The following is a 22,618-nucleotide window of genomic DNA, read 5'->3' on the forward strand; positions in this document are numbered from 1 at the left end:
AATAAGGAGCATGAAATAACAATGAAGAACAACAACTTGTACCTAATATAGAAACTGAGTCTTGGAGAAATGTATAAGACCTGGAATGGTGGAACGCAGTTATAAAGAGCAGTTGTGTAGAATTGAATGGTTGGGCTAACGCGTGTGTTCGAGGAAGTTTTGCACATTCTTGTTTATTAATATATAGTGTGCTGTACTGCACATCTATGTTCTGATTATAGTGCCAGTTCTAGATCCTTTTCATTATTATAACTAAATTTGTTATAGCTAAGCCTGATGATGATAAATAAATAAAAAGTACTGATTAAGCCACTACTATAGGCACTGAACTGTGAATTAGTCGTAATATTAATTCTAGTTAATCACCTCAATTTTATTTGTAGTCATGGTTTACACTGAGCTATAAGCATGGAAAACATCATAGTGATGGTTAGAATGTTAGTTTGGCATTACAAAATGCCAAACATTTAAATAATATATCTGTTGTCTTTCCCTGTGACAAAAGAAACAGATACTAAAAGAGATTGCAATAAAAGAAAAGGAAACTGTCTTCAGAATAAAATGTAATAAAGACTGTGGAAATGCAGATTAGTTTGCAATGACTGTCAAGCCAATGTAGAAGTACCCTGATTTTATATCTGAGGGCCTACTCTTTTCTAAAACTAAGAAATGGTTAGCATACTGGGTTTACAAGTGGTCTTAGCCTGAAATGGATTCAGTAATTTGAATGCAAGTCATAACCTCCATAAATGAAACAGATATCATGTCTACAGAACTAAAATCTTTTACTGTTCAGAATTTAGTGGAAATCTGAAGTTTGCCATGAAATTAAATGTATTATGTAGCTTCTAGATGATCAATCCTGAATTATGCATTTCAAAATGTCTTGATAGCAGTCACTTTTTAAAGTAACCTATTTCTGTACATTCTGATGCTTGTGAAATGACTTCAAACATACCATCCGTGACTAGAGAGTTACACGCTTTATACCAGAGAGTATCTCGCTCTACTATGTGGAAGGAAACCAAAAGCTAAATCTAGGAATGCACTGATGAGCCTGAAACAGGGCAGGTGCAGAGTAGAGTTATCCAAGTGATGCCTTTCTCAGTTGCCTTTTAAAATTTGTGGGGGTCTGTCTTTTCAGAACACTGGAGCACAGGGAAATTCAATGCTTATGCCTAAAATTCCTGTTGTTTAAGCAAATCAGCTCCTAGAATTAAATGAATGACTCAGAGCAGGTATAAAGAAACAAGGCATTTCGCTAACTTAATCTTCTTCAAAGCCTGTTACAGTAAGACATTCACAGAGATCACCTTGTATGCACAAACAAGATTGCGTTGCTACAAAATTCAGGTGGTGGGGTCACCTCTTACCTTTATTCGGGGGCCTTCTCAAGACCTTCTGTCAGAAAATGGGAGAGTTGGGTTCAAATGCCCCTTTAGCCTGACCTGGTTCACCTTTTCTGTGATTTAGCTGAAAACCATAGCGATTGACTTGAGGCATTTTCCAGTTGTGCCAATATGTAGAGAATAATTCAAGAATAATTCAAAACAATTCAAGATTCATGCACAGAGAAAGAGAGAGATGGAGATAAAAAAAAAAAAAAAAAAGGCTGAGCTGCAGTCTTTAAAGCACTGCTGTAGGAGAAGAAAAAGCCTGGGAATTTTATACTTGATTATAGCAATATACCTCTGTGTTATTAAATCATGTTATGCCACAAAAATGATCAGAGGGATGGAACACCTCTCCTACGAGGACAGGCTGAGAGAGTTGGTGTTTTTCAGCCCAGAGAAGAGAAGGCTCTGGGGAGACCTTATTGCAGCCTTCTGGTACTTAAAGGGGGCTTATAAGAAAGATGGGGACAAACTTTCTAGCAGGGCCTGTTGCGATAGGACAAGGGGTAATGGTTTTAAACTAAATGAGGGTAGATCTAGACTAGATATAAGGAAGAAATTTTTTATGATGAGGGTGGTGAAACACTGGCACGTGTTGCCCAGAGGGGTGGTAGATGCCCCACCCCTGGAAATATATGAGGTCAGGCTGGATGGGGTTCCAAGCAACCTGATCTAGTTGAAGATGTCCCTGTTCATTGCAGGGGGGTTGGACTAGGTGACCTTTAAAGGTCCCTTCCAACCCAAACCACTCTGTGATTCAGCGACTGTTTTGGATCAACTCCTCCCTGTATATGTAGTACCTTGATGGCAAAGGCAGAATCCTGAACTTTGCTCTTATGTCAGATTTCTAGAGGTTAGACTTCTAGAATTTACTGGGGATAGCTACAGGCAGGTTTTTTTTTAAATTAATGCTTGTATACTTCAAGGGATTTAGCATAGCCCATAAGATTCAGAGAAAATTCAGGTACCACAGTCCAAAACGGGTTCTTAGCTAAGGGATTTTCTGCTGTGAGAAGGGGTCCTGTGCTATCTATCATGCAACACTGGAGCAGCAGTTTTATTTCACAGGGGTGAATGCTCCCTTGTCTTTATTTCCTGCGTACATTTATTTTTTAGTGTTTTGGTCCCTTTTCCTACTTTTTCTTAATTTCTTCCCAGGCTGTCATACTAGCTGCTCTCACTGGCATTTGCATGCTCAGATGTCTGCCTACCAGCCGGGGGTTCTGTGTGATGGATGGGATCTCTCATAAAGCTTTCATTGACCTGCCTGGCACAGCCTTAATTCTTTAACACTAGTTATGTGCTTGTGTAAAATGCTTAAAGAATCATCTTTTCATTTCTTTTTTGTGTATTAGTAGGATTGTGTTCAGGGAGAACAAACCAAACCAAATCCTAAAAACACCATGCTTGCAACATGACCTTAAATTAATCTTGAATGAATCCGAACAATCCACCTGATGCAGGGTTGCCTGTATTTCTGAATAACTAAAATAAAGATGCACTCAGCTGTGAATGCTGTGGTGGGTATGTAACGTTTACAACAATTGTAACACTCGGAAAAAGTAGCAAAGATGGCAATGTTATTTAGTTGTTGTATTTTGAAAAAAAAAATGTCTTTATCCTATTACTTTTCCTTTTGGAACATAGGAATATTGTTGCTGAAATTGGTATGGTTTTGTCTTTCAGGGTTTCTGATTATGTGTAAAATCAAAAATGGACTATATAGCAATCTATTTTCTTCAGATACTGTAGTGTGTAATCTTGATTTTACAGTTTTATATAACTGCAGTAACTGAAAAAATTGCTCGAACACCTTATGAAGTTAGTCACTTACTAGTGGCCTTTTTGCTTTAGGCCTTTGTGTTGATTAGTTGAGAAATTTATTCTTGGTAAAAATGTGGAATGGATTCTATTTTTATTTTTTTATCTAGTATCCTCAAAGCGTGGGTCTTTCCACAGGAATGGGAGACAGACCCTTTGGACAAAGTAAAAACAGTGGAAATAAGGGCGCAGTAAATGATAACTCAGAGAGGGAAAGGGAATAGCAGGAACATGTAGCTAAGGGTAGTATCCTTGCCATATGGATCTACCACAGCCTGAGTAGTTGATCTAACGTTGTCTCTGGACACATTGTCTAATGGTGACTTATGAAAGTGAATTGATGAGCTGATGGCTTTTCCAGGTATTGTCTATAACGGGAATGCTCTAGCTTCATCTTTCTGTCAAAAGATGTTTTAAAATCCTTGTCAAAGAAAAATATTTAAAATGGAATGATGTGACATGCAATTATCGCACCTGAATTAAATTATTACTGTGGAATGTTCATGAGGCTTGGATTATTTTCATTTTACATCTTTGGTTTCTTACCTTTGTTTAACTACAACTCAAGTTAATTTGAATTACAAGGTGTCTAATTAACATTATTAGGAAAATGCTAATTGTTGTCCTTGGCGTGTATATTGGCTTATTTTAGATTTTGTATTTTTGTGTACTACTTCATTTAGTTCATATATTTCCCGTGCAGACATAGGTTATGATTCATTTGAATTGCGAGATTGGCCAGATCTTCTCTGCCTAAAAGGTATGAAGTTGCTTAAATGTTTCTCTGTGACAAAACTTAGATTAAGTTGTTTCATGTTCAACATGAAATTATAGCTGTAACGGGGGAAAAAAAAACACAAACCCCTTCACACAGAAAGTATGTCTGCCACCTACCCTGTTCTGAAAGATTCACCTTAAGGAAGGAAAAGTTCATCAAAATCCCTATTGTGAGTTACAGAATCACCAGCACGTTTTCATACCAAATGTCAAATATGTTTAATGAATTTGAACCCTACCACCCAGTTATGGAGAGGTGAAAGACATGAGGACTGGCTACGAGATCCTGAAGGTGCTTCACGTCTGAATGGCTGACATTTCCCTGGAGCTCTCTGACTGGAAGGGGTTGACCTCTTGTGTGGTTAAGGGATAGTTTATCCTTATGCTAATTACTTTTTTTTTTTTACTTGTGCCAAGTCTGTCAGGGCCCTGAGGGCACTGAACAGGCCTCAGCAGCCCCCTTTTGCCCTGCATGGAGCTGTGGTGGGGCTCTTGGGGGGAGGCTGCCTCGGGTGGCCCTGGCCCTGGCAGTGCCTGGGGAAGGAGGGCCTCCTTGGGGCTGCTCCTCCCAGCCCTGAAAGTCCTGTGGCACAGTGTCCATGCGCTGCGGACAGCTGCCATTTTAAAAAAGCTGAGGTACAAATTAAGTTTTAATTCATATTTGGTCAGTTTACAGCTTGTAACCGTGACTGGGGGTGGAAAGGATAGGAACAGAAGCGGTATTTTGGGTAGACTTTGAAAATAGCCTGTGCACTTTCTGATTTCAGCCAAAAGCCCTTAAAACATGGATGAATAATTTTAATGTAGAGAATTGTAGCTCAAACAACCGTGAATATTCTCACTTCTGTTGGGGTGTGCTTAGCTCGGCCCAGAAGAGGGATGTGCCTTTGAGGTTTTGATTTCTCTCTTCTGTGAGCTCCTTGGGCTCGTGGTGATCTGCCCGCTTCCCTTCAGGAAGACCCCTAAAAAGTCACCACAGCAGTAACAGCAACTGAAGCCTGAGGGTCTCTTTTTATTTATTTATTTATTTATTTATGTGTTTATTTATTTATTTAATTCTGTTCCTGGATATACTGACCTCAATGGGATTTGCTGGTGTTAACACTTGTAACTGTGGATCGGGTTTTTTTGAATGCTATAATTTCAGTGGGCACAGTAGATACATGGCACATCTAGAGAATTACAGATATTTTCTCCAGTTCTGTTTTCTTTCAATCTTGAAAAAGCATTTAAAGTCATCCAGAGAAAGAATAATATATTTTTGCATTTATAGATTAGAAATCATTAGTCTGACATTATTTGAATGGCATTTGGTTGGCTGTTTTAGGAGACTCTACAACTACTTCTTTCACAGTTCTCTCTCTCCTCCTGCCCTCCACCCTCACACCCCCCCACAGCCCCAAAAAATGTTTAATGACATTCCTCTCAAGCAGTCAAGCAACAGCAGGACTTTTTCAGTTCAGTTTCTCAGCTGCAGTTGTATTTGAATTTTTTTCATTCTCTTTTTGCTCCTTTTTGGTGGAGAGGCCCCACCGAAGTAACTGTCCAAAAGCACATTATGAATCAGTTTTTTGCTAATATAAAAATTGTTCATGCTGGCAACACAATGCACGTTGTAAAATATTACTGATGAAGACCTGGCTCTGGAGACCTTTATCTTGGGTGTCTTTGTATAAACGCTCATTATTTAGTTGGGGTCAATGGGATTACTATTGCAAATCCATGTCTTGTAATACAATATGAAAGAAAAGAAAGACCAGAAGTTATTAAAAACATCTTATTAATAGGTTTTCTTTTGGTGTTTGTTTTTGGTTTTTTTTAAACAAAGATACCTATGATAAGAAAGAAAAAGTAATGATCAATAAAATAACATGATGGAAATTATTTTTACTATACTTACCTGCATTTTCAGTTACAGGTGTGTTTCTCTGATCTTTGATTTGAAATAACTAGCATGCAGGAAGTCTTCCTAATTGCACAACTATGAGTGGTTCAGCAAATTGTCAGCTACTTCATTTTGGAAGAGTTACAACTATTGACATAAAACTGTCAATTTACTAATTAGGCTGGGCACTCTGAAAGGAGAATTTCATCTCTAAGATACCACTATAAATCAAACCAGTAGGTTCAATCCCACAAAGACTTGAAACATGTTATTAACTCTATTTCAGTATTATTTCTCGTATGAATAAAGCTATCCATGTGCTTTATTGATTTCTCTAATGACCAAAGTCAATAATAACCAAAAGGTTTCTTCTGATGGATTCTTTAATGTGCTGTGTAGGCTAAGTACTTAACTCCAGTCCTCCCATTCCTATTCCACAAACCCCTTTAAAAGTAGCCCCAAGACTAATTTAGTAGTCTTTTCTATACTGTACTCCCTGCTGTATGGGAGATTCCATGTCAAAGTCAGTCTATGGTAAATTGGTTAGTTTTACCTGCAGTGAAGTGTGCTGTAGGAGACACTCTCACTGCTACTCTGGTATGACATGCAGAGTCACGTCATTCACAGTAGCATTTATTAAAATGTGGGGTGTAGGAGAGAACAACTCTCCTGTGTGATTAAATAAATTACAGGTTGCCTCCTACATCCACGTATCCTATCACCCTGTCCTAGTCAGTTGGCATCACTCTTGGCAGAAATGTCAAAAATAAATAGTTTTGGAACAAAAATTACTCTCTTGCTGCTAGAAGTGGCTTTTGTAGGTCTGTAAACTGTGGGTAGGCTTTAACTACCTCTGCCTTTGTGATAAGCTTTGTGGCTAAGCAGAGGATTTTGGTTATAAAGGTTGCCAGTCTGGCAGTTTTTGCCTCCAATAGATTATCTAATGTAATAAATTTTCAAGTATTGTAAATAGAACATCTGTAAAAGGCTAGCAAGCACTTCCTGGCTAAATCACTAGTAATCTCTTCTACAAACTTCGTTTTTAATTTCTCTGGTGGTGGATGCTGTTAGGCTGTGCTTTGGGAATTTGGAGGAATGCATTTTGTGCTAAACTGGATATTCCTGTTTGTAGAGTTTTACTTAGGAACAAAATAATGATGTCTAGATATCTGAGCATTCAGTAGAAATGTAGCATGTGTCTTATTTAATAAACATAGTATAGTTGTATTAATAATTTTCCAGGTGAAGAATGCTGAAATAAACATGGAGCTTTATATGAATGTTGTGATTCAAATAGATTAATTTCTTCTGAATTGAAATGAGATCTCCAATCTCTTTGCTATTAGAAACATGCCATATGAACCTTTTTTGCTGAGTCTAATTGAGTATCACTCCTGTAATAGCTAGATTTTTCTTAGTAAGTGCTTCAAAATATGATCAGATTGCTCTCTTAAATTAAGCCTGTTAAGAACTTACAAAACGTGGATCAGTGCATCTAAAGTCTTAATTTTTAATCTCCATTACTGCACTAATAAAATAGGATGGAAGCTTTTATTTAAATGTGTTATATCCATACTATGCTCAGAAGAAATTATCTAGCATTCAGCAATGCCACTCTAATGACAAGTGTGGAATGTGAAGAGCAAATCATGTTCTGGGTTAGGGATGCTGAGTAAAAGTATGAATGCACTGGCTTACCAATAGTAACATCAGGCTTAATCAATACCAGTTTGTCTATCCAAGAAAAAGCCCTATTCTTTCTTCCTTTTCATAGACTCTAGACTTTGCCCAGTTCCTTGGGCACTTATCACCTGCTGACCCTTCTTCAGCCTTACCCTTCTGTTCTGAGATGTTCAGGACCCTCCAGGATCTGACTACGTGTAGTTGTCTTGCAAGTCACTTGCTCTGAAATATTATAGAGGTAGCATAATAAGAATAAAAGTCTTGGAAGGTGCTAGATTTTAGAGAAGCAGACAAGCTTTAGTCAGGTGGTGCTGAGGGAAGCAGCTCTGATGATTTAGTAAAAATGTCTATGCCGTTGTAGGAAAATGTGCATTCCCTTAAAATTATTTTTCTAGGCTGAGGTGCTGGTATTGTGAAAGCAAGATCCAACTTACATTGAGAAGAGTAGAAGAAAATGGCAGCAAAAAGATTGTACCATCTCTGCTAAGATGGGTTAGGTTTGTGACAGTAGGTGGGATCTATTGCTGTTCATGTAATATTCATCACCTGTGTTAAGCTGTGTTTGCATATGTATGTTTACCATCAGAATACATCTTGGTTCTTACTGTGTCTGGGGGACAGAGCTGTCTGTACTGGCACTGGAAGCAGTGAATTGTGGCAGCTTGGTGTGGATACCCCTGTTACAGAGTGGCAAAAAGGAAATCAATTTTTATTAAGTAATCCTAGCATTTTGGTGATCTTTTTTGTCTTATTGCCTCAAGGTACTAAAATCATGCTGAGGGTGGCACCATACAATGGATAGCTCTTCAAATACTCATGTAGTCAGGTCAATAGCCATCATTTTGCAGAGGAGTCTGAGTGCTCACATAGTTTGCATTAGATTTAGCATTTTTTCACTGGCTTGTATGCTGATTTTTTTAAACCCTCTCAAGTACCTGCAATTATTTCTTACATTATTTTAAAAATCCTTCTGCATTAATACTTGTCCCTTGGTTGGGTCATTTGCTCAACATTTTAATGATTTATGTCTCTCATGTAGATATTAGCAGGTACAAAGATGTGTTTTAATGATATTCTGCTGCATATTGTTCACTGGGGGAGAATATAAAGCAGGGAAAATAAAAAGCATTGAATACATGGATAGTTTCCAGCCTTTTAAATGATTCAGTCTTTGATGAATCACTGGTTTCTATTGCTGACCTCTGCTTCTGACCTTTCCCTGACTTCACAGGTCAACAGTTCTGTCAGCAACTGCATTTTGAATAATTTGTCATCTGAGATCTCTAGATAGTGTTTCTGTTCTCAGAGATTTTTTTTTTTTCTTTAAGTGGTTGTGGACCAAAATTCAGTTTTGGTTCTACACTACAAAATCAGATCTTGGCTACTGGATGGAAAGTGTGTGGAGAGTGTGCTGTCCCCTGTACTGGGCAGCAGTACAATATACTGGTGGAATGTACATGGGTTTCTAGTACTTCCCTCCTACATTGAAAAAAACACCTTAATCCTCCCTGTTCTTCATATGCTGCATAGGAGCTTCAGTTCAAATTTAATGTGCCATTTCCTGACTTGTTTTTTTTCTTCTGTCTTCCCCCTCAAAAAGGGAAGGAACAACTACCATACACCCAAAGCATAAAAATTACCATACCTGATTATTTGGGAAATACTCAACTACGTTTGATGTGAGTTTTTGTATTCGGTGATATACTGGTGTTCTCTCTATTTCTTTCTTTAGTCTGTCATTTTCCTATTTATACACTGGAAAAGTCTTCTCCGATACATCCATTTTAATGCATAGCTTTCTCTGTGAGCCATTTGGCTGCATACAAGAGGGGCAGTTGCATTAATCTTGCAATCAGAAGGCTTTGTTCTTCTCACAGTGTGTTCTTGATTAGTGCAAACTAATAATTACAAAGACTACAGTGTGCAGTGTTACAACACCACAAGTGATTGGCTGGCCTGCAGTTTGACAGGCTTTTCTTAGACTCAAGAAAGAATGATACAAAAATTACATTTCAAAGTGTCTATCTCGCCAGAATTCCTAATTTTATTTTGATGCAATTATAGCAATGACATTTAGTAGTGCTGTTGCTAAAGAAACGTTAACATTTTGAATACACAGTGTTTTTCAAGGTCAAATGTCTCTTTTGCTTTTTTTTTTTTTGAAGGTAGAAAACTAAAATTCTTAAGGACACTAAATCTTTTAGAAGTGTATTACATTATCATTAATAATAAAATACAACCCTGAAGAATGCCAAGCACAGATGTGGGAAAGGAGTTTTCCCCTTTCTTACAAATTTGAAAATAAGGCATAGAATTTTATAGGATTTTTTGTTTGTTTGGGTTTTATTTTTTGTTACTTTCCCCACACACACACACACTCCTCACTGCCAGACAGGCACAAACCCAAGATACTTCCCAGTCCATCTTGGATTTTTCCTCCTGGATTAATTTGTCCCTTAGCAAATCTATCTGACTCTTGCTAGAACAAAGAGAAAATGCTGTTGACTTAAAGCTGGGTCTGGTCAATGTTATCAAAAGAGTTAAATGCATCTGTCTTTCTTATAGGTTTTATGCCCATCATAAGAGTTAATGTAAAGAAGTTTTGGATAGGGTGGGGTTTTTATGAAGGAAAAAATAGGAAGTTTTTAGCTACAGTGCGAGTGAACATCTGAGTAGTTGCTGATAGTGTGTATTGTGCTACTAGTTCCCTGTGTGTATGCTTTTAGCAGGCCTTAAGTGGAAGATAACATACTCTTATTTCAGAGAGCTGCTTCATGTGAAAAGTACTCTTGTATGTGTGAGAAATGTTGTGAGGAAATTATTGCAGAGAGTGAGAGCACTGTAAATTCACACCATGCCATATAGAATGCTAGCTTTCCCTCATAGATAAGACCTTAAGAGGTGACCACAAAATTCATACTACTGTTGTTGTTATTAATAAATAAAAAGATATTGCCATATTAAACATATTAGGACCTGATCCAGTGCTAGTTGTAGTAGCTGAATTCCAACAGTACTCAATATTGCATCAATTCCTTTCTGTTCTGGTTTCTTTAGGAATGCTTTCTTGGCTACATTTTGCAAATCAGCTGCTTGTTTCTCAACTACTGTAAGACTGTGGCATAATCAACATAGTGACACTGTTTCAAATCCATTTTAAATATGCACTTTTCTAGAATCTCACTCAACCTTATAAATATTCCTATGCATGTTTTCTTTCTTGCTTAAGAATTACTATGCCTTCTTACATTTTTGTGATTATGGACCTAGACCTGCAAACTATTGAATACATGGGAACCTTTCTCCTGAAATAACTTCAGTGAAGTTAAAGGATTAATTACTCTAAAAAGTTTAACTTGAAATATTTTCTTCTTATGAAATCAAGATAATTAGTACCAGAGTTGATAACATATACCTGTGGAACTGCTTCTACAAGACTGTTTTAAATTATCTTAGTCTGTAGCAATCCTGTGACTATTTTTGTGTGTATACTGGCATAGCATCATTAACTTTGAGAATCTCATATTAATCATGCAAGGATGAAGTAACAGGAAGATTTACTGTTGATGTCATTTTCAGGACCAGGAAAAAAGTGGTTGTGCTTGGGGTTTGGGTGGATCTTGTTGGGTGCATTTGGGTTTTTTTAGGATGGTTTTTTATGAGTGTTCCCTCCTGTCCCCATCCCCTCCCTGCCCCCAAATTTTATAAAGCAACCTTGCTTCCTATTTCTCATGCTTTCTTTCTTGTATCCTCTTCCTGAGTGTAAATTATGTAAGGATTATCCAAAGAAATACTAACCTACTGAATTCCTCTAAAGTTGAAAAATAAATGTTCTAATAAAGATATGCTAAGAAATTTGAATATGAAGGAAGAGGGATAGATGTTAAGGAAATGTTAACTTGCTAGTCTTATTTGTCTTTAATAAGTCAGTGAGTTACATGCTATCCTCATGGAGGGAAATTCAAGGCCTGAAAAGGGAAAAAATACAAGACTTTCATTAATAGCCACTTGACCAGATGATGATAGCAAATCTGACATGCTGGGGAAAATCAAAAGCTTGAAAGTGTAGGAAAAACAATGATAATGGGATATTTAAATTGCTTTCGTGTAAATTAGGTTAAGTATCTTGTCAAACCATGATCCCAAGAGTGAACTTTTAGATGCAGTCAGGTTATGTTATGGAAAAGTTGATCAAAGAATCTGCAAGAGAAGGTAATGCAGAGGACCTGATTTATAATGTTAGTAACTAAGACCTATTCTTTAACAATGACTGTAATATATTTACATTCAGCAACTTCCCAAAATCTGAGCAAGATGCAAGTGTTGTGCTTAATTTTTTGAAAAAGAGAAGCCATGTAAAAGTAAGGGTGCTTATTGAGAAGAAGCCAGAAGGAGCAACTAAAAAGAGTTAAATCTTTGGAGGAGATGTGGAAATTATACTGGAATCAAAGATTATGTGCACAGAAATTTAAGGAGGACTGAACAGAAGCTAGCATGACTAAATTGTGGGGGTAAAAAAGAAAAAGGAGGTTTTTAGAATCAAGGATGCATCTTTCAGAAAAGTGAGTAAAATGAGTAATGAGACAAATTAAAACAAAACAAAACCCCAGCAAACAAAAAACAAACACATAATTCCAGCATCTTAAATATAAAAATGCATATTAGGCAAGCAAAAAAAAAAGTTTATAACTTGCAAGCAGCAGAAAAACTGTTACTGAGTCCTTTTAAAGTATAACAGGAGCAGAAAGTGTACAAGTCCACTAGATGATTGCTATATAAAACAAATACTTGGAGAGGATGAGGTATACAGCTGATTCATCCTTAGGAACAAACAGATGGGTTCAGTATGGAGGAACCTGGGAAGTACCTACTAGAAGCCCCTCTTAGGATGCATGCTTCATCTGCTGTCGAAGTGGCAGATGGATTTCAATGTATGTTAATACTAGGTGATGTGCACTGGGGAAAAAAACCCCGAATTTTATATATACATGACAGATTTTGAGATAACTGTTACATTCAGGAATGAGATCTGGGAGTTATGATAGATAGTTCCACCAAAGTGCTGCCTCAGTGCTTAGTAATCATTAGCAAAGTAAATTACATTTTAATAATTATTTAGGAAAGAAATAAAGAACAAATTCAGAGATACCATCTTCCCATTCACTAGTCCAGCACATGAGTAAGTCTTGTATACTGTGTGATGTTTCTCATATTCTAAAAAGATAGAGTAGAATTGGAAGAGCTACAAAGAGAGTAAATACTTGATCAAAAGTAAGGAACAGCATCTATATGAGGAATGGCAAGGTAGATTACTTTTCTTCCTGGAAAGTAAACTATTGTGAGAGGTATGCTAGAGATCTGCATAACCTTTGGTGGCGTGGGGAAAAATAAAAAAATGGGGGAGCGTTGAATGAAACTTTCAACTACTGAGTTGAAAACAATTAAAAGGAGGTGGTTCTTTGCACAACACCTGAACGAGGTTCTGCTGTTCTTCCTTCAAAATCTCAAGAATGCTAGAGCTTCATAAGAGGTCAAAATTCACTGGAATAATTGATGGCAAACTTGATTTTTAAAGTGTTTTAAATAATGAATTCAAGTTTCTTTTTTTTTCCTCCACAATTTCAAGTACAGTATTATTAATTTATATTAGCTACACACTACTGCAGCTGTTTTTCTCCCAAAGAGTCAAATCTACCAGTACTCACCCCTGTGTCTGCCTGCAATACAACTTACACATGTTCAAGTTCTATTTTACCTATCTCAAATGCCAGCACTTCAGCTATGACAGTAGAGAGCAGAGCTCAGTGCAGACCAAGCTGTTTTACTCAACTTTTCAGATAGGCTGGATCAACCTTTTATAGCTAAGTTCCTACTAAGTGAGTTCAAAGCTATCTCGACTGTGTCTGCACTATGCTGAAGAAATGTGTCACACAGAAGTAAAAAGGAGATGGATCTAGATGTGGTACTGGATTACTTTGTAACCCAACTATGATTTAAGTAGGCACTAATTTCACTAATGCAGTTAAACCTCTTGACTGCCATAATTTCTCTTTTGGGTAAAGTTTTCCTGTTATTCCTGAGTAGTGACACTTTCACAAATGCTGAGTAGTCCAAGTAGCAAATATTTTAATTATTGATACCTTCTTAGTTGTTTATTTCTACGATGTATATGGATATCTGTAAGCTTCATATCTATTTCTCAGATTAATTTTTTTGTCTACAAATTAAATTTTAATTGGTATGAGATCCATATTAAAAGAGAAGACTTGCGCTAACATTATTTAAATTTTTAATTTTAAAAATTAATTTAAATTTTAAATTTTATTTAAATGTGCTGGGAAATATTTTTATAAATGTTCCTATATATGCCATATATATAAATACTCTTCTTTGATAGATCATCCTGTTAACCACACTATTTTGCAGTTGTGAAATATTAATAATGCTGATTTGTAATCTTTAAATTTACTCTGAGTTTTGTAGTACACTCATAAATGAACTGTTTATATTCAAAATGTCATAGCAAAGTTGCTAAGGATTTTCTATCAATTTTCTTTCTGGGTTTTTACGTTGTTTTTTTTTATTAACTGTGACTGACAAATCTTGAAGCTAATGTAAATGTCCAGGAGTCTACTCACAATTCTGACTTCACATTTTCATTATGTTGTATTATAGTTAGGTAAAGGCTTTATCTGGTGACAAGAAGTCCAATTTGTTTACAGTAAACATCAAAATTCACATTAGCAGCCCATGAAAACAGAAACACATTTCAGTAAAGCTGGAGCCATTTAATAGTTAAACAACAAAATACAGAAAATCTACTTAATCTAGTCTTTGTTTTACATTCCAGACTTTCTAACTGTGCATTCTACTTCCAACTGTTGTGTTTTTTCACTTTTTCCCCCTAGTCAGCTGCAGGCCAAGGTGTAAATAGTGTTGAACCAGAAGATGAGTCTTTATAGCTTTTTAATCATAATTAAGTCAGTGCCTGTCTTAAGCTGAGAAAACTTTACCTACTGTTTGACTGCTGTTCCCAACACTCAGGGTGGAGGGGCTGTATGTCCTGTGAGTGACTGAGCTTTACTGATGAATATTGTCATATAATCTGATTGGACTTTTTCAGTGTAAATGTGATAAAACTGTCTAGCTAAAGTCTAAAAGAAAGGGGTGTAGGAAAAGTAGCAACAAAACCAACTTCTATGTTTACTTATTAAGTAGATTAAAGCCTTTATATGCTTTGGTTTTATTTTGAAGGGTCCATCTTGCTGGGATGATGTGCTGATTCCCAACAGAATAAGAGGTGTTTGCCAGTCCCCAAGGTGCAATGGAAACATAGCGGTAAGATTTTGTCATGTTTCTCCAAGTACTGTGGCACTTATAAGAATAACTGTTTGTAGCATTTCTAACCATATGAGAATTGCATAAATGAATGTAAATTGACATGTATGATACACTTCAAAAGAGCTGTTCAGCATCAGATAATATATCTCCCATGTTTAGCAAAAGGGAGGAGCTTGGTCAGTTGCTGCTTGGAATGAAGGAGGAAATCATTTTATGTCATATCTTTAACTGAAGTAGAACTCAGATATTCATAGGTGCATAGGTTAAATGCAGAATGTAATACTTAAATGTTTATGTCAATGCTTATTTTATAGTTATTGTGTATATATCAGTGCCCTGAAAGCTTCAAATTTCTATGTCATCTTGCATATCAGATCTTTCATATCAGGTTTTCAGGCTTTGTCCACAGAAGCAGATTCTTCACACTGATTACTTTACAATCTGTTCTCCCACATGCTCATCATTGTTGTTTACTTTAAGTGTTTCTTGAAGTGATGTAAATGAAAAGCCTGAGTAAGAAGCAGCATAGACATCTCAAATTCTTAATGAAGATTTTTCAAAACATTATTTATGTATACTTATATTTTTCATGTGTTTAGAAATTGTTCAACAGGTCTTAGAGTTAATTCCTTCTCAGGAAAAATCTTAATTTGAGGTGTTCCTTTGGGACATAGCTTTTAAAGACAAACTCAAAACTTTGTACATATGAAAGGATTCTCTTCATCAAAGATTTGCAGATTGGGACAACATAAGTGCTTTTCTTCAGAGGCAGTGACCTGCTCTGGTGCAATCTTCTCTTTATCTTCCTTAGCAAGACAGTTGTGAAGTGGTGTGTCCATGCGGTTCCATAGGTGTCTCGTGCTTGGCCACAGATGGTGTCAGGAAATATTTTATCTAACTTTAGACACAAAATGGTTGTTTTAACAGCAAGGGATTTATGGCTGTCTCCACGCACAGCCAACAGAAACTGAGGTCTTGCAGCTTTTGGGCTTCTGCTTCTCTGTGTGCTCCTTGTAGTAGCAGCTCAACCACTCTTTTCAAAGTGGCAGGTATTAGACATTCAGGTACTATTCTCTCAGCAGTACTGAGCTCTGTTAGGTGTGTAAAGGAAAGCACCACTTGCCTCTGGGCAGATTGGCTGTAGTCTGCCTCTTGTTATGCTTCAGGAACTACTCTAGTTGTAAGAGGGTTGACTGCCTGACTTAACTTTTGCTACCTGTTTGTTGTCACTGTGCCACTACCATCACTGGGGAGAAGTCTTTCTTGTTTTCACTTCTTTCTTTAAAGATGACACAGGAAAATGAAGAAGATAAAACTTGCTTTTGACAAGGATGGGAGTCTCCTTGGCAGGTATCCAGCTTGAGCCCTTATATACAAAATCATCAAGATTCTCAGTCTTGTTACCTTTTGAGACCCCTAGAACATATTTGACTGATCTGCAGCTACCAATTCACCAGTTTTGTTACCCAATCTGTCTGTGAAAAAGGTACTGAAATAATGCCACTTTTGGCAACCCTGAGTTACAACACATTCCCTTATTGAACTAATTTTTTTTTTTTTTTTTTTTTTTTAAAGCAGAAAATGGAGCAACATACCTTCCTGGCTTTGTGGGTTTAAAAAAAAAAAAAAAAAAAAAAAAAAAAACCACACAAAAACCCCCCCCAAAAAACCCCACAACACAAGAAAAAAAACCAAAACCTCTGACGATAAGACTGAACTCTTAGCTGGCTAATGTTGTGGCAAACAACCAATAACTAGTCAACTAAGTCCCATGACTCCAGTTGCTGTCAGTGCCTCTGGCCAGTTGCATACTTAGCAGGGCCAAGGTTCGATGTTATCTTTCAGTAAGGCATCACTAAACAAAAATCAGGAGTCATCCTATTTTAGGCAGACATGTTGCACATGCAGCTTCAGACCACCAGAACTACAGGCATGAGGCTGTTATTGGAGAAATGTGCTGTTCCTTTGTTTCTAATCTGAAACATTTTCCCTTTCTACCAGCTACAAACCGCTCCATCCAATGCTGTTAGAACTGAACCAGACTGGGATGCAAGAACAATCCTCCTTTTTATGATCTTGAACAAGAATTGCCAGCAATATTGATCTAATCATGAAAAATTAAGTCATTAAAAAAATTAGTCAGATTCACTTATCTACCTATCCAGTAGGGAGCCCTGCACCAGATCTTTGAATTAGTGACTTGTTGAGGTCCTCTAGTCCCTGAAAGGCATCCGTCTTGTGTTTTGGGGTGAAGTTTTTTTTCAGCCTCAATCACTGTAAAAACACATCTTTACTTCCTAGGAAATCTTCCAGTCCAAATGTTTAAATTGCTGAGCCTTTTGGTTTGTCTTGCCCAGAGTTGGAAACAATAGAGATCCTATAGATGTGCTTCCAGGGATTTGTCACTCTTTCTTGCTTTGGTAAAACAGTCCAGCTGTTTGGAAAAGAGAAAAAATAACCTGAACTAATTCACAGGTTGAAACCCCTGAGCTGTTCTTGGCTGTTAAAATCTTTGGGAGATTAAGTCACATTTTACGATTAAGTATTTGGCTTTGCATTGTCATGACAAAGTTTGTGCAATTATATTTTTTTCTGTCTCAAAGAGCTCCACAGTGTACGTGCTTCTTTACAGTGATGGATAATGAAGAAGCTTTAAGACTGTTAGTTGTCTGTTATCAATGAACTGCAAATACTGCTGTTTAAGCAAAGCAAAAAAGATTCCTTCATTGTTTCTCCCCAAGACATAAATATTTTCCTTAAAAATTGTTTTTCATCAGTCTCCACTTCTCATAAACACCAGTTTGTTATCCCCTCAACAGGCAATGTGTTTTTTTTCCCCAAACGCTAATTTGTATGTATTTTGATGGAAAATTAGTCTCTTGCAAGAAATTACGGGCTATAATTCTTTTGGTTGCAAATATGAAAATAGAGTAATTGATGATATTAGAAAGCAATAGAAATCAAATTTCAATTTAGTTAAATAAAATTTATAAGTGATTGCCAAAAGATATAATGAATATCTTAATGATAAATGCACTGTGACTTGATATGTGTTCCAATGTGCTCACAAATATGAAACGTATCTGATTAATTTTTGTGGGTTTGCTTGATGTAAACTAAATTGAATTTAAATTTTCATATGATCTGCTCCATGTGCTTTATTTGTGATTCCAACTACTTTTGAGCTTGGAGTGAAAAACAAAGTAAGCGTTTTGTGATTTGTTATAGTCCATAATTATGAGCAAAAGAAATACAAGAGAAATAAATATAAAAGGTTAATGTTGCAATTGTAGTGTCTTAAAATATGACTGATTGCTGACTGAGAAATTGGAGAACCTGTAACAGTGCATATTGGTCCCCTGTGCTGCCTGGGGGACTTCCCCACAGTTTTGCTTCATATTCATTTCAGTTATAGACTTTTACCCCATAGCCTAGGCTCTTGAGAAGTTGTGTGCTCTATCTAGAAATACAAAAGCTTACAAAGACTGGTGAAAATGGGGTCTGGACAGAGAATATGGATCTTGAAAAGGTAATAAGCAGTGTTTCTTTCAGAGATTTAATGTCAGACTACTTTATGAAACAAAATGAATAGTCTAGTGCTTTGAGAAATAGTGAACAAAATACACAGTGTAACGAAAGCAGAACTCAATGGTTTTTTTCACATTAATTATAGTCTGTCAAAAATAATGTATGCACTCTGAACTTCTACAGCTCCAAAAGGATGAAGTTGGTGCGGACACTTATGTTACTGCAGTTATAGAACACTTGAGTCACTTTTATAACAAACAAAGTATATTAATTAGGAAATGGAAAAGTTGACTTCATCTGATTGACACATTTTAAATGAGGATCAAATTGGAGTCTTTCAAGCTGTTTTGCAAGCCAGGACCATTCACTAAATGAGGTGGAACCTTGTACTTTTGGCGGCTGTCTCAAAACACTTTCAGCCAGAAGCACTGTATGTAGTTGTGCAGGTAGACGCTTATTCTAGAAAAATGATTGAATGCACCAGCAGTGCTCCAGGCTCGGGGTTCTCAGATGTATTTGTTTGCTTTTCTTTCTGAGTTCTTTTTCTTGTAGTTCTCTGTATTCTTTGAAAAGGGCAATGCAAAGCCTATGGAAACAGATGTGGTTCTCTGAAATTCCAGATACTGCTTTCACATGAGCATAATTTAGTTACAGCTTAGAATCATAGAATCATTTAAGTTGGAAGAGACCTTTAAGATCAAGTCCAACTGCTAACCTAGCACTGCCAAGTCCACCACTAAACCATGTCCCTAAGCACCACATCTACATGTCTTTTAAATACCTCCAGGGATGGTGACTCCGCCACTTCCCTGGAGATCCGGTTCCAGTGCTTGACAAACCTTTTGGTGAAGAAATTTGTTCTAATATCCAATCTAAACCTCCCCTGGTGCAACTTGAGGCCATTTCCTCTCATCCTATCACTTGTTACTTGGGAAAAGAGACTGACACACACCTCGCTACAACCTCTGAATAGCTTGAAATGATTTTTTTTTTTTTGTCACTTAGCTAGATAGCCAGAGATTACTTTGTTCAATGCAGAGCAGCGCTGCAGATCAAGTTTCACAAACCCATAAAAGTGTATGAAGGCTTTACCAATAGGTGAGGGTTGAGGTTAATTAGTAAGTGATTTATGAACTGCTCTTTATATCATGAAGAAATCTCATCTGTACCTCTGAGGTCCTTCTTGTGTTGTGCCTGAATATTATCAGAAAGCTTGTTGTAGACAGAGGGAGATGAAATCTTGTTCTATAGATGAACAGCCTTTTTTCCCTCCTACAGGAAAGTACTTCTAGTCTCAGTGTTACAAAATGGTGAAGAACTGAAGTATTGCTTTCTTATTATTGGCCTCTTTTTTTAATTATTATTTTAATTTTTTTTTTATTATTATTGAAAGGATAGAATTCATTAAAGGAGGAAACAGTTAGCTCTCCATTTTTATTTTTTTTTTGTCAGCCAGTGTATTCTTTGATGAGAAACATTCCCAAACAGGTGCATAACCAAAGAGAAAAGATTACTGCCACGTTTAAAGAAAGGAGTATCCTGAACCAGTTCCTATTCTCCTTCTTTAAAAAGACAGAAATGAACTTATTCTTTTTATGAACCCAGTTCTCCTAGTTAGTGCAAAGGTGATCCAGTGGCGTATTTGAAGTAATGATTCAAGGTTTTCCAGTATTTAATATTTGTAAGACTTTCAAATAATCTTAGAACTGTTTTGTGTAATTACTTTGTCCACATCAATGACTAAATCATGATAGTGAGAACACAGTAAATTTTCCAAGAAGATATAAAGGAAAAAAAAAAAAAAAAAAGCTTTGTGAAATATAGTATCAGTGATGTAGAATTTGTTTTGTAGAATGTACCATACCAGAGAGTTAAAATTAAAGTGCTGCTTTTCTCAGAGCATTACAAATAATTAGTTCCAGTAGCTCAGGGAAATGGACAGAAGCAAGCTATTTCTCAACCAATTGCAAGCTTGAGTGGAGCTATCTTGGGTTTGGGTTTTGTTTTCAGTGCAATGGTAATAATTGGAACATATGCTTTCCGCTGAATAAATATAGTTGTCACGTGTAGCTGAACAAAAATTATAGATACTGTACCTGAAATGAAATTTTAGCTGCTATCCTGTTGAGGGTCTGGTATTTATTCCTTTTTTTTTTTTTTTCCTTTTTTTGGGGGGGGGTGGGCACTATTTCTGATATGATTTTTGGTGGATTCAGGTTTGTCCTTACAAGCAATCTGAATATGTTTTATACTAAACTTCTTATTTAGTCAGTAAATACCTTTCCTTATTCAACTGAAATATTACTGAAGAAGTGTTCTTATTAAGCTCAAACTTCTGCAGTTCTCTAAAATACATACAGAACTTTTTCTGTTTATAGTCCAATGAAGTGAATTTCTGATTGTGAAGAGGAGGACTTGGACTTTTTCTACTTCTGTGTATACAAATGCTAGTACATTTTCTTTCTCTTTGTAGACTGATGCCATTCAAAGGTCATCAAGACCCACAAAAATAATATGGCCCTTTTCATAGGTAGGCAGAGACAGAGCTGTAACACCACTGCAAACCACTGAAGTGGTGATTTCATAGGAATCAGCTCCACATCAGTCCCACACTCAAGTGAATGTACATCAGTTTCTGAAAGACATTGCTGCGTCTCCAAGGCAAAATACAGGGCAAATTATTTTGAACTTTAGAAACCTGTAGGGAAAAGTATTAATGTTCTTTATGTGTTCTTGAGATTCTTGCTTGATGTGTGGAAAGAGTTGCTGTAGACTTTAAGATCTCAGAAACAATAATAAAAGGCTTAAACAGGATTATAGGTCAGATATGGGTTAAGCCATTGTGAATAAGGAAAAATGAAAACCATTTTAATGGAAATATAAATGTACTTCTATCCCAGTTTGACATGTCTCACTACTGGTACCTTGAATTTTTTATTCCTGATGAAAGTGGCATCAACTGTCCATCATCATAACTGAATAGCATTTTTATCTCTTCTCCAGTCCTCAAAACATGCTAGGTTTCAGCAAAGCATTTCTCAAAGAAGCAACAGGACTTCTGTGAACTTATAGAAGTATCTCTAAGTACTGCGTTTCCTTAAATATCAGTATACCCTTCTAATCAAGTTTTATAACAATGTCCTGTGTCCACAGAAAAGATTTATTTTCCAGTTTGGTCAGTTATCTATTTTTACTCCTTTTTGGTTTTTAAATGATTAGTATATGGTCATTATACGTTGTTTTAAACAGTCAGATTCCACTATACAGTAATCTCACTGTTCCAGTGTGTGTTTGGGGGCAAAAAGTTTGCAACAGGAAGCATGTTATGTCTCTTCATTAAGTAACTTTTCCTGTTATTTTTCAACATTCCTCCTGTGTGATTTGAATCTTTCAATTTTATTATATTGAACAAATTTTTGAACATTTGTCATTAATATTTTTCCTTCTCCTGCATGTTTACTGTCATTAGGTTTAGCACTGGGGACAGCAATATTATGTAATCTTTTCATAGCTAGTCTGTTCCGCAGGGAGCCTGTGCTCATCTGGAATAGGCTGGACTAAGAAATCAAGGGAATAGCATTCAGCTTGGAAGCTTTAAATATGCAGCTTACCAAATGATTTCTTTTCTTTCAAGCACCCAAAGCTATTCTTCTCAAACCTCATTGTTCGGATGAAGTATGCATCATTTGTTGGTCTCTTTCTGCTTTGATCAGCTCAGACCTTGGTTTCAGTTGAGAGCAGAAATAAATTCTGTAGCAGTTAGAGTATCAAGAGTAAAGTAGTAAATTTAATGATGTTATCAAAATGTGAATATAGTAAAACAAAGAATTATCATCACATTATAGGAAGGCTCTGATACATTGCTATGTTATTTATTCATTGTTCTTTGCGTACAGTGATGTGGTTGGTTATTTGTGAAAGGAGCCATGTCTGTCTGTCTCTCCTTGGAGCCATTAGAATATTTTCGATGTCATAATATTGCTCTGAGTAATTTTAAAAATTCTGAGATGTTTCTTAATACCAAGAAACCTCTTGACTTTATTTCTTTTATTTCATTGCTGTCCATGTTAATTTGCCTTTTGCATTAGAGGTTAGTCCAGATATCACGTACTTAAAAAAAAAAAAAAAATTCATAGTGAGTATGATGGAACAGGAGTGCTAATTAAAATACCAGACAAGAATTCTTATA

General features: G+C 36.4%; 1 protein-coding gene across 1 annotated transcript in view; it reads left to right on the forward strand.

The window, feature by feature from the left end:
- The window catches only part of PRKN (parkin RBR E3 ubiquitin protein ligase), an 800,965-nt gene that overhangs the window by 370,000 nt on the left and 408,347 nt on the right, over positions 1 to 22,618 (forward strand). Inside the window, exon 5 of the mRNA XM_030022007.1 lies at positions 14,815 to 14,898. Coding sequence (XP_029877867.1) covers positions 14,815 to 14,898 — 84 coding nt within the window. The remainder of the gene's footprint in view (positions 1 to 14,814; positions 14,899 to 22,618) is intronic.

This window comes from Aquila chrysaetos, chromosome 8 (assembly GCF_900496995.4).
Source record: "Aquila chrysaetos chrysaetos chromosome 8, bAquChr1.4, whole genome shotgun sequence".
Lineage (NCBI taxonomy): Eukaryota > Metazoa > Chordata > Aves > Accipitriformes > Accipitridae > Aquila > Aquila chrysaetos.